General features: G+C 41.7%; 1 protein-coding gene across 2 annotated transcripts in view; it reads left to right on the forward strand.

The window, feature by feature from the left end:
- Positions 1-10,473, forward strand: part of KANSL1L (KAT8 regulatory NSL complex subunit 1 like) — a 168,437-nt gene extending 157,964 nt beyond the window's left edge. For both annotated transcript variants that reach the window (XM_077448360.1, XM_077448359.1), the window contains 3 exons: positions 393-502; positions 595-757; positions 9,713-10,473. In XM_077448360.1, the coding sequence (XP_077304486.1) occupies positions 393-502; positions 595-757; positions 9,713-9,769 (330 nt within the window). In that variant the 3' untranslated portion in view covers positions 9,770-10,473. The remainder of the gene's footprint in view (positions 1-392; positions 503-594; positions 758-9,712) is intronic.
- Positions 10,474-15,611: the final 5,138 nt, after the last annotated feature.

A 15,611-nucleotide genomic window follows, 5' to 3' on the forward strand; every position in this document is an offset into this window, starting at 1 on the left:
CAAATTTTCCCATAAAATTTTACCATGGCCCTTTCAGTGGAGCCTCTTATTACCGTAAAGGACCAAAAATAAAGGCAAAGGGAAATAAACAAATTGCAATTTGATTACCAGGTAAATCAAAATGTGCATATAACTTCAGATGCCTATATCTTTTGATCTACTATTTTTTGGCATGCAGTTTTTACTGGACATTTCCTTTTGCATATACAATTGTTCATCATATGCCCAGTTTTAATTGCCCAGTATGTTTACTACAGGTACAACAAAACTGGTTTAGCTGGTCATAGCATTGTTTGCACTTTATAACAAACTAATATTTGCTGTGCGGTTATGGTTCATTATTGGCAGACACCAGTTACTCTTATGGTGTTTATTTTGTATTTTTATTTCAGCTGGAAGATTTATCAGATGAGGCCTATTCTCATCGACATGAGAAGTATGAACAGGAAGAAAAGGCTCGCTGGTCATTTTGGCAACAGAACAAATGTCCCAAGAAGAACAGGTTAGCAGCCCAATTTAGGCCTTTATAAACTGGGAAGAACCGTCTTCTCATTTGGCAGATTTGTGGATGTATTTTTTTTTTTGTATTTCTAGATCTTCAAGTCATGGTTTTGCTGTATGGTCAGGAAACATCTTTTCATGTAATGGAGAGATTTACAGTCCAGATTCTGTGTCACCAGTTTCTTCCGACGCGCCATCGCCCTATACCAAGGAACCTCCAAACCAACAGCCATTAGACAAAATGCAGCATGACAAGGTAATGTGATAACAAGTAATTACCCTTTTAATTGACCGCACATACTGCATTTTCTGCTGCTCAGTGTGAATTTTGTTATCACACTCCTTTATTAAGGCATCAAGTGCTAGGGGACATTTGATCCCAGAATATAACAGATTTTTACTTCGGTGACAATACAGAAGATATTGATTTGGACTAGAGATCTGCCGGTGATGTTTAATTTGTTAAATTATGCACCAAAAAAACATAGGCAAACCTCAAACTTTTTAACAGCTTTCCTCTTGGAGGAATTGCCCTTCCTGTTTTAAAGACAGAACAGGGAGCAAATCACTCCAAAGTGAGGAACAATCCTCTTAGCCCTTGTACACACAGTCTGACATTCCAGCGGAAAATGTCCGATCGGGCCGTGTTGTCGGATAATCCGACCGTGTGTGAGCTTCATCTGACTTTTTCCGTTGGAATGTCCGACCAACAAAGTTTGAGAGCTGGATATAAAAATTTTCCAACAACATGATCCGATCGGACTTTGTCCGATCGTTTGTACAGAATTCCGATCGGACAAAGTGCCACACATGCTCAGATCAAATTCCTAGACCAAAGCTATTGGCTACTAGCCTGAACATAGTCCCGTCATAACTAAATAACGTCATCACGTTACGAACGATCAGATTTTACCGACAACTTTGTACGACCGTGTGTATGCAACACCAGTTTTGGACAAAATCCGATGGATTTTGTTGTCGGAATGTCCGACCGTGTGTACAAGGGCATAGATGTGTCGCTGGAATAGGTGTCCTCACTGGAAGATTTCCTCCCACCTCCTGTTCCATTAACCACTAACATTTTACATCATTTTCTTTTCCAGTGATAGTGGTCCCCAGGACAAACCGGGGGGGTAAATCTCCTGAGGTGCGACAGCGATTAAGACAGGTTTCTAACCATATAAACTTTAAATTGGCTGTAGTGTTGGGGGGGAGGAATCTGTGGACATAAAAATGTAGGTGTCAAGAAGTGCTTGCATACACCTGCAGCAGGCACCAATACATTGCTGCTATGGCCAAATTTATTGGTAAATTCCTAATAGTGCCCTAGCTGTGCAATTCCCTTACACAGGATGTGCACAGTGTATAGCAGGCTACTATGTTACAATTCTGACCTGTGCAATTCCCTAGTTGGACTCGGAACAACAGTTAAATTTGCAGTAGCCTGCTATACACTGTGAATATCATAGCTGCCGGATGAGGAGCTCTTAATGCCTGTGCTCAAGCTCAGCTGTGTACCTTGCAGGGATGGGAGACTGCCGGCGCAGTAACAGGGGTGGTGGAGGGCTTTGGCAGGTGCAACTGACATCTGAGGAGGTCAAACCCACCCCAGCAGCCCCCTAGATCTGGCCATGACTTGGACCAATGTAACTATGTATATGCCATACCTGGCCGATGCCCCTGGAAGTTGAATCTGAATGAATGCAAAGCGTTCATTGATTAGATAAGGTGGAGAGGCAGTGTGGTGATGCCACATTCTCCACCTCTTCCAATGAATGAAAGAATGCTTTGCATTCATTCAAAAAGTACAAAGCATTTTCTGACTGGTGCCTGTGCTGAGAGATCGAACTCCTGTGTTCACAATACAGCAAGCCATTTTCTCAGCACAACACCCAGAAGTAATTGGAGATCACTGAAGTAGCGTTGTCTGCTTCAGTGATTTCTAGCTTCCAGGGGTGTTGGCCAAGTATGGTATGTACATAGTTACATTTGGTCCAAGCTGGACTAATAGATCTATTTATAACATATCCATATCTGGAATTCATCTTTAATGATCAGCACTGCCACCTTACTAACTTCCAGAAGAGTGTAAAATGTGTGGCTTTTCACTAGGTAGTGCAGGTACCCAATGTGTGTTGCTTTTTCTTTATGTTCCTCTGGAATTCAGTAGGGATAAGCAAGCATATTGCTTGCCCCAAAGCAAAGCACAAAATGTTACAGCCTACAGGAGGGAGGGCATAACACAAGCATTTAAAATGTAAGTATACCTATGTAAGTACTTTAGAAAAAAGTACGCTACACTGTTCTGTATTAGTAAAGAAGCATAGTGTGCTCAACCTACCTACCAGCCAAGGCTACCTTTCTGTTAAAACAATGAAGTTCAAGGCCGCATTTAGTAGAAGCTTTTTCAAATCCTCTGCAGCCAGCAATGGCTCCATCCCAAGTTACTGTAGGGAAGGAGCAGCCGCTAGGACCAGCATCCCCTAGTTACATAATTATGTTGAAAAAAGACACAAATCCATCTAGCTCAAACAATAGAAAAAAATAAATAGAATAGATAAATAGAAAACCTCAGTATACAGAATCATTTAGCCACAGAAGGATCCAAAGGAAGGCAAAAAAACATCAACAAGCATGGTCCATTTTGGTGCAGCAATGGAAAAGAAAATCCCTCTTAAACCCCCAAAAGACAATTGAATATTCCCCTGGATTAACAATCTCTTGGTTTTTTTTATCTAAAATTTTCAATATCTAGTTATTTTTTGTACATTTAGGCATGCATCCACCCCTTTTTAAGAAAATCTACTGAGCTGTCTAGAACAATTTTTATAGGGAGTCTATTTCACATTTTCACAGCTCTTGTTGTAAAGAAGCCTTTCGGTTAAATCTTTTTCACCCAGACGTAAAGCGTACCTTGACCTTTTGTAATTACCTTAAAGTGAATAACTGTACACCAAGTTCACTATATAAACCACTTATGTATTTATACATGGTAATTATACCCCCCTTTAATTGTCTCATCAAGAGAAAATACTTTCAGTTCAGCTAATCTTTCCTCATAGCTGAGCTTCTCCATGGCTCTTATCAGTTTGATTACCCTTCTCTGTACTTTCTCCATGTCCTTTTTGAGAACTGGTGCTCAAAACTGAACTGCATATTCCAAATTAGGTCTTGCTAATGCTTTGTCTTTGTCTCTCTCTCATCTCTCTCCTACAGGACACCCACATCCTTCTTGTCCATTGACTTTCCCGGATTTTTCCCCTAGAATGTATGATGCATGCATGTTTTTAGCCCAAGTGTATAACTTTACATTTATCAACATTACACCTCTTCTGTCACATAGTTGCCCAATTAAACAGTGCATTCAGGTATGCTTGTAAATTGTAGACGTCCTGTGTGGATGTTGTCTCCACTACATAGCTTGGTGTCATCTGCAGACACAGAAATTGTCCTTTTAATCTCAAACTCTATATCATTTATAAATAGGTTAAAAAGTAAGGGTCCCAAAATAATGTTATGGTGCACTCTCCTGTGGTGCTGGCCCCAACAATAACTTGGAATAGAGCCATTACTGGCTGCAGAGGTTTTGAAGAAGCTTCCAAATGTGAAGTCCTAGCCCTAGCTTATATAGGTATATAGGTTTAGCATACTTTGCTGCTATATCCATATTGCACAGCATAGTGTGCTTTTTATGTAAAGCTAAACATAAAATTTTAAAGAAGCTGGCGGGTCTTGGATTGTGTAGAGGATGTAGGAGGCATCAGCTTTTTTATATATATATATATATATATATATATATATATAAAACAAAAGACGAGTTTATTTCAAAAACCCTTAAAAATGTCTCTTTAACATAAAACTAAAGGCACAGCGCTAAAGCATATCACTATTTACAAACAATCCCTTCATTCTCCTACATAAGGCAATGTGAGTATAACAAATGCATTTTTTACAATGGTTACAAAATGTGGGATTAACGATCACATACAGTACATGCTATGCAAATTGGAGATGTAAGCCTACCCTTTGGGCATCATGTTGCAGTCGCCCATAACTATAGATTCCCATGTATTAGTTTGCGACCCTGGACAGGGTGCACGAAGACCCTTGAGGAGGGCACTGGAATAAAAGTTTACTACAAGAAATTACATAGATTCATCGATTCCATGCTACAATTCCCCCTGGACAAATTCACTAGTTTCAAATCTTTCCTTTAAAGGGCACAGGATTAGGATCAAGTGATACCTTTGGTCGCTATATAATTTTACAATTCTCTTTATACATCAAGTTAATTTCCCATATTTCCCAATAATCAAAATACATTTTGATTAATGTACAAAGATTATAATAGCATCACCTTGAAGATGATCTATGGACTATTATAGAGTAACCACAGAATAAAAAAGTAGGAATAGATAGCCCGGCTGCTGCACACCTCACCTGGCCTGAGTGGTTAAAAGCATTCTCAGCTCGATTCATTCAAGCCCTGCACCCAACATGTTTCACCCCACCCCTGGGACTTAATCATGGGAGGATCCTGTATATTTTTTTAGACAAAACTCTCATTCCAGTCCCTGAGAAAGTCCATGAGATGCGTCAGGCTCAATATCACATTTTGTAACCAGTGTATTTAATGCATATGTGATGTTACATTTGCATTGCCTTTATGTGAGATTATTTGTAAATGGGGATCTGCTGTAGCTCCGTATTCACCTTTTTAAGAGATAGTTTTAAGGGTTTATGACAAAAATTCTTGATTTTCATAAATAATGGCTATAGGCCGCCCGGCCTATGGTTAAATGACGTTGGGGCCAGTCTCTTGTCGATCCAGGTGGGTGACATATGATGTCCTCCCGGATTGCAGTGCAATCTATTACAGGCTTAGTCCACGGGAAACAGACAGTGACCGATCACTGTACTGGTCCACTGCCGGTAGCATGTGACCAAACATAGCAGGACACATGACAGTTGTAAACAATGGATGGCTTCTTTTCAAGCCATCCATTGTGTACAATTGTCTTGCTATTTAATTTTTTATTTTATTTTTTCCTGTACTGTCACCAGTCAGTGTTGCTGATCACCGCCACACTAGTTCTATGATAACGCTGTACCAGTATGTAAGAAAAACATATATGTGTATATATTTTTTTTAATTTCTTAATTTTCCAAAAAATTATGACAAAAACATTACAACTTCAAAAATTTGCCATGCCTTGGACTGTCTACTTTGCAAAAAGGAGTAGTTTGGGGGATATCTGTACTGTCCTGACATTTTTGAGCCTCAAGAAATGAGAGGCCGTCAATGCATCAGGGTTGATCAATTTTCAGATGCAATGGATATAAAAAGTCTAGACAAAGATAAAGCATTTCAGGAATGTTTCCACCTTTAATGTGACTTATAAACTGTACAACTCAGTTGAACAACAAACTGAAATCTTTTAGGTGGAGGGAAGTGAAAATAAAAAACTAAAATAATATGATTGCAGAAGTGTGCACACCCTTAAACTAATACTTTGTTGAAACACCTTTTGATTTTGATACAACACTTTTTTTGGTTATGTCTATCAGCATGGCACATCTTGACTTGGCAATATTTGATGATGGCAGGAGTGTACGGATTCCTATTTAACATGAGTTTGAATGTGATCGCTTAAAGGGGTTGTAAAACCTCTTTTTTTTTTAAAAACAAACGTGTGCAATTCGTTTTGCACAGAGTGGCCCCGATCTATCTCCTCTGGGGTCCCTCAGTGGCTCTGGTGGCTCCTCCCTGCATTGAGTGTCCATGTTGGAGAATCACTCTCCTTGGTGGACACCCGTGCGGGCATGCTCCAGAGTCCCGCATCTGTGTCGGTGACGTGTCATTGGATTTGATTGACATCAGAAGGAGCCAATGGCTGCACTGTTATCAATCTATCCAATCAGGACACGAGACAGCAGGTAGAGCTGGTGTGCTTGTTCCTGGCCGGAGAAGGATCGGGGTAAGGTAAGTAAAGCACCTTAATAGAATGCATTAAGGTAAAAACCATGAGGGTTTACAACCCCTTTAATTCTGAACACAGCTACATCCCCAGTTATAAGAGGGTGTGCACACTTATGCAATTACATTGTTTAGGTTTTTTAGTTTTACTTACCTCCACCTAAAATATTTCAGCTTGTTTTTCAATGGAGTTGTACAATTTTGAGGTCACATTAAAAGTATTGTAAAGGTGTGTTTTTTTTGTTTTTTCAAATAACAACGTTATACTTACCTGCACTGTGCAAGGGTTTTGCACAGAGAGGCCCCGATCCTCCTGTTCTGGGGTCCCTCAATGGCGCTCCTGGCTCCTCCCTCTTCTCGTGCGCCCCCACAGAGAGCTGCATTCCATGGAGGCACTCGTGCGGACGGACTCCCGAGTCATGCTGCTGCTTCCATTGACACAGACAACAGGACTCGGCCCCACCCCCCGTGTCACTGGAATTGACTGACAGCAGCAGGAGCCAACCTCCTCACACCCGCGCTATAGCCGAAAAGATGGCTACAGCGCAGACCTAAATTGCGTCCATGTACGTCCTCCCAAGCATGTGCTGCCTGCGCACCCCGCTCTGTGATCAGCGAGTACATGAGATTGTGCTGATCACAGATCGGAGTAAGGGGCCGATCCAGTCCCCTTACAACATGATCAGCTGTCAGCCAATGACAGCTGATCATGTGATGTAAACAGAAGATCGTAATTGGCTCTTTTTCCCCTCATGCTGACAGCATGAGGAGAAAAAAAAAGCCTATTACCAGCTTCTGTCAGAGGGACATCGGTACCGCACATGGACACCCACTGCTGCTAAGCAGTGCCCACTAGTGCCACCAGCTATTGCATAATAGTGCTGCCTATCAGTGTCCATTAGTTCAGCCTATCAGTGCCCATCATTTTTAGCAAAAAATAAAAAACGCAGCATATATTAAATACCACCAAAAGAAATCTCTATTTGTGTGAAAAAATTTAAAAAATAATTAATTTATTTAGGTACAGTGTTGAATGACCACGCAATTGTCATTCAAAGAGTGACAGCGCTGAAAGCTGAAAATTGGCCTGGGCAGGAAGGGGGTTTAAGTGCCCAGTAAGCAATTGGTTAAGTTGATCAACAATAGCTTTCACTTTGTTCACACTGTAAGGAGATCTGGAGAAGGTTCTGCCAATCACAGGCTGAGCCACACCCCTCATAACTGTGTCTATGATGTGTATGTGCTTTAACTGGGAGGTGAAGCCTCCATCACACACCTTATATCCCACCCTCCTAGTGTTTAGCAATGTGAGGACATGAAGGAAGGGGACTGTCCTTTACCACTGTATACCCCCACATGTGTGACTCCATAGTCAGTGGCGTAACTAGAACCTTCAGGGCCCCGATGCAAGAAACCATGAAGGGCCCCCCTGAACCCCAGCCAGGGCCCTTCCCTCCGAGTCCGGAAGTGGAACTCCAGGGCGTGGTCACAGGTATGACCTTTGTGATCCCTGTAGTTCCACCACTGGTATCAGTAGTTTTTTTTTAATTCGTTTTTTTACATTTTAAGGTGCCCCATTGAGGGACTGTCCCTAGGCAGGATGGGGTCCCCGTCCCCAGAAGAGATGAGGTCTTTTTCTCCAGGGCAGATGAAGTTACTGCCCCAAGGTGAGAAGAAGTCCCTGTCCCCAGGTGAGGTGGGGGTCCCTGTCCCCATGGGGAGATGGAGGGGGTATGTAATAGTGTGTGGGGGATGGGGTCCTCTCACTCACCATGACCAAGCTGTAGGCCGTGCACTCATCCATGTTGGCCTGGGCTCCATCCAGTGTGCTGGACGGGCGATCAGCATATCTCCCAGAAAGACTTTTCATCATCTGTGTATGACGGGGGGCTGGCAGACAAGCCTGTAGTGTCCTCCGGGGGGCTCTCATAGGGTTGCACTGCATCTGTGTGCTTAAAGTTTGTTTACCCGGGAGAAGTATGCAGTGCAGTGTGGGCCGGACTCGGGGGGGGGGGGGGGGGCGGGACTCTGGCTGGGGAGAACAGACATCAGACTGAGCGGCAATGTATGGAGCAGGAGAGGGGTACTCTGAGGAGCCAGCCGAGGACACAGGTCATGTGGGGAATGCACAACTAAAGAGCAGCAAGTGCGATAGTCGAGCATGGAGCTCTGCTAGTCACCCTTCACCTCCAGCCACCCGTATGCATGGTGCACTGGAACCCCTAGCTGCCTATGCTGCTGCCGGTTCATACAAAGTATGAACAATGATCAGTCACCTCCCCCAAGCAGTCCCATCCCCCCACAGTTAGAATCACTCCCACTTAGAATCACTGGAGGTCAGCATTGAGGTAATTCCTGTCTTTTGATAGGCACATGTACTGTAGAGTGTCAGATGTTAACCTCCTTTCTTTTGGGACTACATACATGGGCTATCCTCTTTCAGCTTCTGCTGTTAACAGATTGGTTTGGAAAGCACCAATTTTGAGGACCTACTTACAGGACTAAATATACAGAATCCACAATATATGTCTATAAATATGAACTGCTTATGTAAGCAAAATATTTTTCTTTTTTCAATAAGATATAACCTAATTTAATAAAAAAGAAAAGTCATGGGTAAATTTAAAAGTACACCCCCCCCCCCCAAATAGGGATAGTAATATTACCAGCAGGGTTAAACAATTTACATACGTAAATGATTTGCTAGATTGACATCCTTGGGAGCTTTCCAAAATTGGTGGACCTGAGCATTAAAAACAAGATCAAAAATATTATATCAGGGAGATTTTTATTAAATGAGCATAATAGTAAGTCCAAGACCAAGTTACGCCTCCCTAGAAAGTATCTGCCCAGGTAGTGTCCAGTGACTCCGCCCTATGATAGGTAAAACTATGGAGATGGAAGACGCACCCCTGGGTACTTATGATACCTGATGACATTCTTATGGATATGGCGCATTGTTACCTGTAGGTAAAAGTGGTGTAACAGGGTTTACAACCACTTTAAGGTTTCTTGGTTGTCTCTTGGCAACTCAAAGTGTCAGCTCTCTTCATAAATTTTCCTCCGTGCTGCTTGTCACTTCAGTCTATCAGTGCTGCCTCATTAGCGCACATCAGTGAAGGAGAAAAATTACTTATTTACAAAATTTACTGGGGGGTGCACTGTGATATAATTCTAAGTATGTTTGTACTTGAAGTGGAGTTGCACTTAGGTGCTTTGCATCTCTTTCTACAGGTGAAGATGAATAACAAAAAGGTGAAAACCTGCAAAAGGACCAAGTGCCCAGTCTAGACCTGTCTCTGCTGCCATGGTGTGTCTTACACTAGAAACAAGGACTTTGTGGTCCAGAAAAGCATGCAAAGACTGACAACTCAAGCACTTAAGCTGTGTTAATGGGTGCTCAGATGGAGACCCCAGATATGAGGCTACTTATTTATTTAATGTACCTGTATATATTTGCTGTTTCAAGTGGGTCATACATTGTTGTAAATGTTAATGTTTTTAGGCCCTCCTGCTTTTTATGAGTCTCACAGCATGATGCTTAGAGCACTAAAATACAGTAACCTTTGAGAAGCCAGACCATGCAATTCCCTAGCTCTCTGTAGTCATTCTACTATGTATCTTTTTGGTTGCTATGGTCTGTCGTATAACATTACTCAATACAGTGTGCAGGGCAAAATGACAATGTTTCTACTCATCTTACTAGTGAATCCTTGCCGTTCCTTCCTTCTCTGCTGCAGTCCACATTATCCTGCACTTCAGGGTATAGAAAAACAGGACAGTGCAAGCATTGTCACTTGACTTAAAGACTAATACCATTGCTCTTCAGTGTCAAGGACACCATTCCTTTCAGGGCTGGCTGCAAAGGAGTAAGCAGCAGAGAGAGATATGGCAAGATACATATAGGGGGGCTTAAAGACACGGGTTCACTTTGCCCTGCATGAGAAAGGTGGCTTTATCCTTTAAATAAAGGCCTTTGCTTTATTTTTATTTTATTTTATTCTGTTCTGTTATCTTTATAGTTTCCTACTGCACCATCTTTTACAACAATTCATGTGAGGCTTGAAGGTTTATTCCACAAAAGATATTTCAGTTTTGATAAGATGCTGGCAGGTGGAACAATAAACAATTTTTTCTTTCTTGTCAATTGAAGAACGGATATTGGCAAAAAAATAAAAATCTGTTGGCCAGCCCAAGATAACCCTTCCGTTACGAAGCATGCCTTAGTTGTTTAACTAGTGTCTTAGAAGGATAGACATAATTTTCAACTTTGCTAAGAAAAGTCAAATTGTTTTTTGATAGCCTGATTTCAGCCAGAAACCTTTTAATCGAGGTTCCTTAGAAACAAAAGAATTTAATGATGAGATACTGGGCTCTGACAACATTCACTGGGTGGAATGTGTTATGCGCATTCTAAATTTCAGGCTGGTTCCTACTGCCTTTCTACAGTGACCTTGCTTACCCCCGGCCTGGGTTTGTGTCCCTTAGACCCCTTTCACACTGAGGCATTTTTCAGGTGCTTTTGGACTAAAAATAGCGCCTGTAGAACGGCTCCCCTGCAGTCTCAGTGTGAAAGCCAGAGTGCTTTCACACTGAGGCGATGCGCTGGCAGGATGTTAAAAAACTCCTGCAAGCAGCATCTTTGGAGGGGTGTGTAAACCGCTCCTGCCCATTGAAATGAATGGGCAACGGCACTTTGCGGGTCGTTTTAACCCTTTTTCGGCTGCTAGCGGGGGTTAAAAGCACCCCGCTAGTGGGCGAAAACCTCTGCAAAAACTAAGGTAAAGCACCGCTAAAAATAGCGGCGCTTTACTGCCGACTCCCCAGTGTGAAAGCAGCCTTATAGAGTCAGGCGAGTAGAGGCTTAGGGTGTTCCTACTTAGACCTGCGGGTCTTCTTTTCACAAGGACATTTCTCCTATGTTCCTTGTCTAGTACCTACAGTGCCTTGCGAAAGTATTCGGCCCCCTTGAACTTTTCAACCTTTTGCCACATTTCAGGCTTCAAACATAAAGATACAAATTTTTTTTTTATGTGAAGAATCACTAACAAGTTGGACACAATTGTGAAGTGGAACGAAATCTATTGGATTTTTGAAACTTTATAAAAAATAAAAAAATGAAAAGTGGGGCGTGCAAAATTATTCGGCCCCCTTGCTTTAATATTTTGTAGAGCCACCTTTTGCTGCGATTACAGCTGCAAGTCGCTTGGGGTATGTCTCTATCAGTTTTGCACATCGAGAGACTGAAATTCTTGCCCATTCTTCCTTGCAAAACAGCTCGAGCTCAGTGAGGTTGGATGGAGAGCGTTTGTGAACAGCAGTTTTCAGCTCTTTCCACAGATTCTCGATTGGATTCAGCTCTGGACTTTGACTTGGCCATTCTAACACCTGGATATGTTTATTTGTGAACCATTCCTTTGTAGATTTTGCTGTATGTTTGGGATCATTGTATTGTTGGAAGATAAATCTCCGTCCCAGTTTCAGGTCTTTTGCAGACTCCAACAGGTTTTCATCCAGAATGGTCCTGTATTTGGCTGCATCCATCTTCCCCTCAATTTTAACCATCTTCCCTGTCCCTGCTGAAGAAAAGAGGGCCCAAACCATGATGCTGACACCACCATGTTTGACAGTGGGGATGGTGTGTTGAGGGTGATGAGCTGTGTTGCTTTTACGCCAAACATATCGTTTTGCATTGTGGGCAAAAAGTTCGATTTTGGTTTCATCTGACCAGAGCACCTTCTTCCACATGTTTGGTGTGTCTCCCAGGTGGCTTGTGGCAAACTTTAGACAAGACTTTTTATGGATATCTTTGAGAAATGGCTTTCTTCTTGCCATTCTTCCATAAAGGCCAGATTTGTGCAGTGTAGGACTGATTGTTGTCCTATGGACAGACTCTCCCACCTCAGCTGTAGTTCTCTGCAGTTCATCCAGAGTGATCATGGGCCTCTTGGCTGCATCTCTGATCAGTCTTCTCCTTGTCTGAGCTGAAAGTTTAGAGGGACGGCCAGGTCTTGGTAGATTTGCAGTGGTCTGATACTCCTTCCATTTCAAAATGATCGCTTGCACAGTGCTCCTTGGGATGTTTAAAGCTTGGGAAATCTTTTTGTATCCAAATCCGGCTTTAAACTTCTCCACAACAGTATTACGGACCTGCCTGGTGTGTTCCTTGGTCTTCATGATGCTCTCTGCGCTTTCAACAGAACCCTGAGACTATCACAGAGCAGGTGCATTTATACAGAGACTTGATTACACACAGGTGGATTCTATTTATCACCATCAGTCATTTAGGACAACATTGGATCATTCAGAGATCCTCGCTGAACTTCTGGAGTGAGTTTGCTGCACTGAAAGTAAAGGGGCCGAATAATTTTGCACGCACCACTTTTCAGTTTTTTATTTGCTAAAAAATTTTAAAATATCCAATAGATTTCGTTCCACTTCACAATTGTGTCCCACTTGTTGGTGATTCTTCACAAAAAATTAAAATTTTATATCTTTATGTTTGAAGCCTTAAATGTGGCAAAAGGTTAAAAAGTTCAAGGGGGGCCGAATACTTTCGCAAGGCACTGTAAATCGAGGCTTGATCCCATTCCTTGTTTATATCTAGTGATGAGTTTTCTGTTCCCTAAACAGAATTTGTTGTTTGTCCCAACTGTTTTGGTAGGTTCCAAACTCAAATGGTTCTTGGTTTGGTGCTCCTTTCCTTTTGCTAAAATTCTTTCTGATTGGTGAACCTTTTTTTCTTGGTGTTTGGGCATCAGGATAACCGAGCATCAGATTGCCCTCCCTCTGGTCATCTTGGCAGGTTGCCCCATCAGACAGTGTTTTGCCTCCTTAATTGCCAGGTTAGGGCACTGGTCTTTTTGGCTGCAGGTAGTCTCAGTTTATGTTTTTTGTTGAGCCCGTTAGTTGCGGTTTACCCACCGCTCAGGTGTACTGGCCTTGGATATCCCAACAGTATATGACTGTGTCTCACTAAACAGGAAAGAACTACTGTAGGATTTTTGTACTCTCTGTAAAAATCCTGTATGGTCTAACCATACAGTATATGTTTGCCTATGTGCCTCAAAGGACTCCAAGAAAAGGATTTAAGGTGAGTGAAAAAAATATTTTTTATCTCTTTGGCCAGAACTGCATTAGCAATTGGAAATAAAATACAAACATTTTGGGTTTAAATTAGTTTCTATTTTAATTCGGAAAATAAAAAACCTTCTCCCTTATGTTAAGCTACCAGGAAGAGTTAAATTGTGGAAACAAACTAAAATATGGACCTTGAAAGATAGCAGAAGTAAGGTTCATTAAATCTCACAAACTAGAAGGCTTACAAATAATACAATTCTGTAATGACTCACCATGGAATTGCAGCTTTTCATTTAAAAGCACAACGCCTTTGAGGAGAAACTTGTTTTAATAAAATAATAAATAAATCAAAAAAGCTTTAACTAGCAGAACCTCATTGCTTATCTTTTGACACCAAAATTTACACTAAATTTGTTTTCCCAAGGCCTCCCAGACGTATACTACTTACATTCACACCAAACTAAGGCCTGGGCATGGTGACATGCTTTGGAATATTTTCATAACAGCATGTCTACTGTGATCTACACAGGGACGTCTTTAAAACAGTCTAACAACTAGATAAGCATCTTAATAATGCAAAGGACTCAGGGAATTTTAGTGGTAGGTCAAAGTTAGAATATATGTACACCCAAAAACTAAAATCTCATGTAAGCATAACATGTTAATAATGTAATTTCAAAAGTAAATTTTCAGTATTTAAAATATGCAGCTTTCTCCAAAATAGCTGGTGTTCCTGTCATGAAGGAACTTGTTCAGGCACTACCATTTACAGCATAACTACATTTGGTTCCTCCGATTCAGCCAATGCGTTGTTATGCTACAACATGTGCTTCCAACAGAAACCACAAGGCAATGTATGACCTTCAGGAATCTCTAGCTGATAAATGGAAATATACAGCAATCACTGAAGTGCAGGAGATCAGCAGCACCAAGATGCATCACAAGGAGTTCATTTAAATAAAGACACGGGGGGTGATGTATTAAAACAGAAGAGTGCAATATCTGGTGCAGCTCTACATGGTAGCCAAACAGCTTCTAACTTTAGCTTGTTCAATTAAGTTTTGACAATAAAACCTGGAAGCTGATTATTGTCTATGCAGAGCTGCAGCTGATTTTGTACTCTCCAGTCTTGTAATCTCCCCCACTGTGCTTTAGCTAAACTAAATATTCCTTTTGGGTTTTCAAATACTTTAACATGAACATTACCAAAAAACAGATTTCAATGTTTTAAATGCTGTATAGTACAATATGTGGTGTAATAATGGTTTTGAGGACAACTTTTTTTGCATTAGGATACTTACAGACATCAGAAGGTTTGCCTCTGCCTGAGCCTTCGAGGAGAAGTGTTAATTTGTCTTGATATCATTTTCTTGGACAGGCTCTATTAGTTTTCCCAGGAAAAGGCCAGCCTGTAACATTTTACCTGGACCATCTAACAAGCAATGAATGTGTATTATTGTTGAAAGATCTTTCATTACAAATGTAATTTTGTTGAAGATCATGCATTCATGTCTAGCCTTCTTTAAAAGGAGAAGTAGGGCCAGAAGAGCTTAGTCCTGCATTCTTGTGAGTCATATTCAGCCATCAGCAGGCTAATATCAGCTGACCTCATTCATCCAGTCCAGAGTCTGAACGGATCACAACTAATGCCAGAGTCTACCCACATGCTTGACCGGCAGCTGGTTCATCCTTTCGGGGTGCTGCGGAGAGCCTGAGACAGCCACTCCCACTACAGCAGGGGTCTCAAACTGTTGCAAAACCACTGGAGGTTCCATTATGCCTCTGCCTGTGGAAGTCATGCTTGTAACGGTCAGACTTCCAATGCCTCATGAGACTTGTAGTTTTGCAACAGCTGTAGGGCCACCAGTTTGAGATCCCTGCTCTACAGCATAGCACTTTAGCCAGCACCAAAGGAGCAGAACAGAGAGTTGGTGGCTGTCACCGCTCACTAAAGACCCATATCCCATACTTATCTTTTAAATGTTTCCAGATAAGATCATGCAAGAGCAGTTGAAATAGTAATCACAACATGGCAGTTGCTAGTCTTGTTGTG

Source organism: Lithobates pipiens, unplaced genomic scaffold, assembly GCF_037356315.1.
Source record: "Lithobates pipiens isolate NorthernLeopardFrog02 unplaced genomic scaffold, aLitPip1_a1.2 Scaffold_22, whole genome shotgun sequence".
Lineage (NCBI taxonomy): Eukaryota > Metazoa > Chordata > Amphibia > Anura > Ranidae > Lithobates > Lithobates pipiens.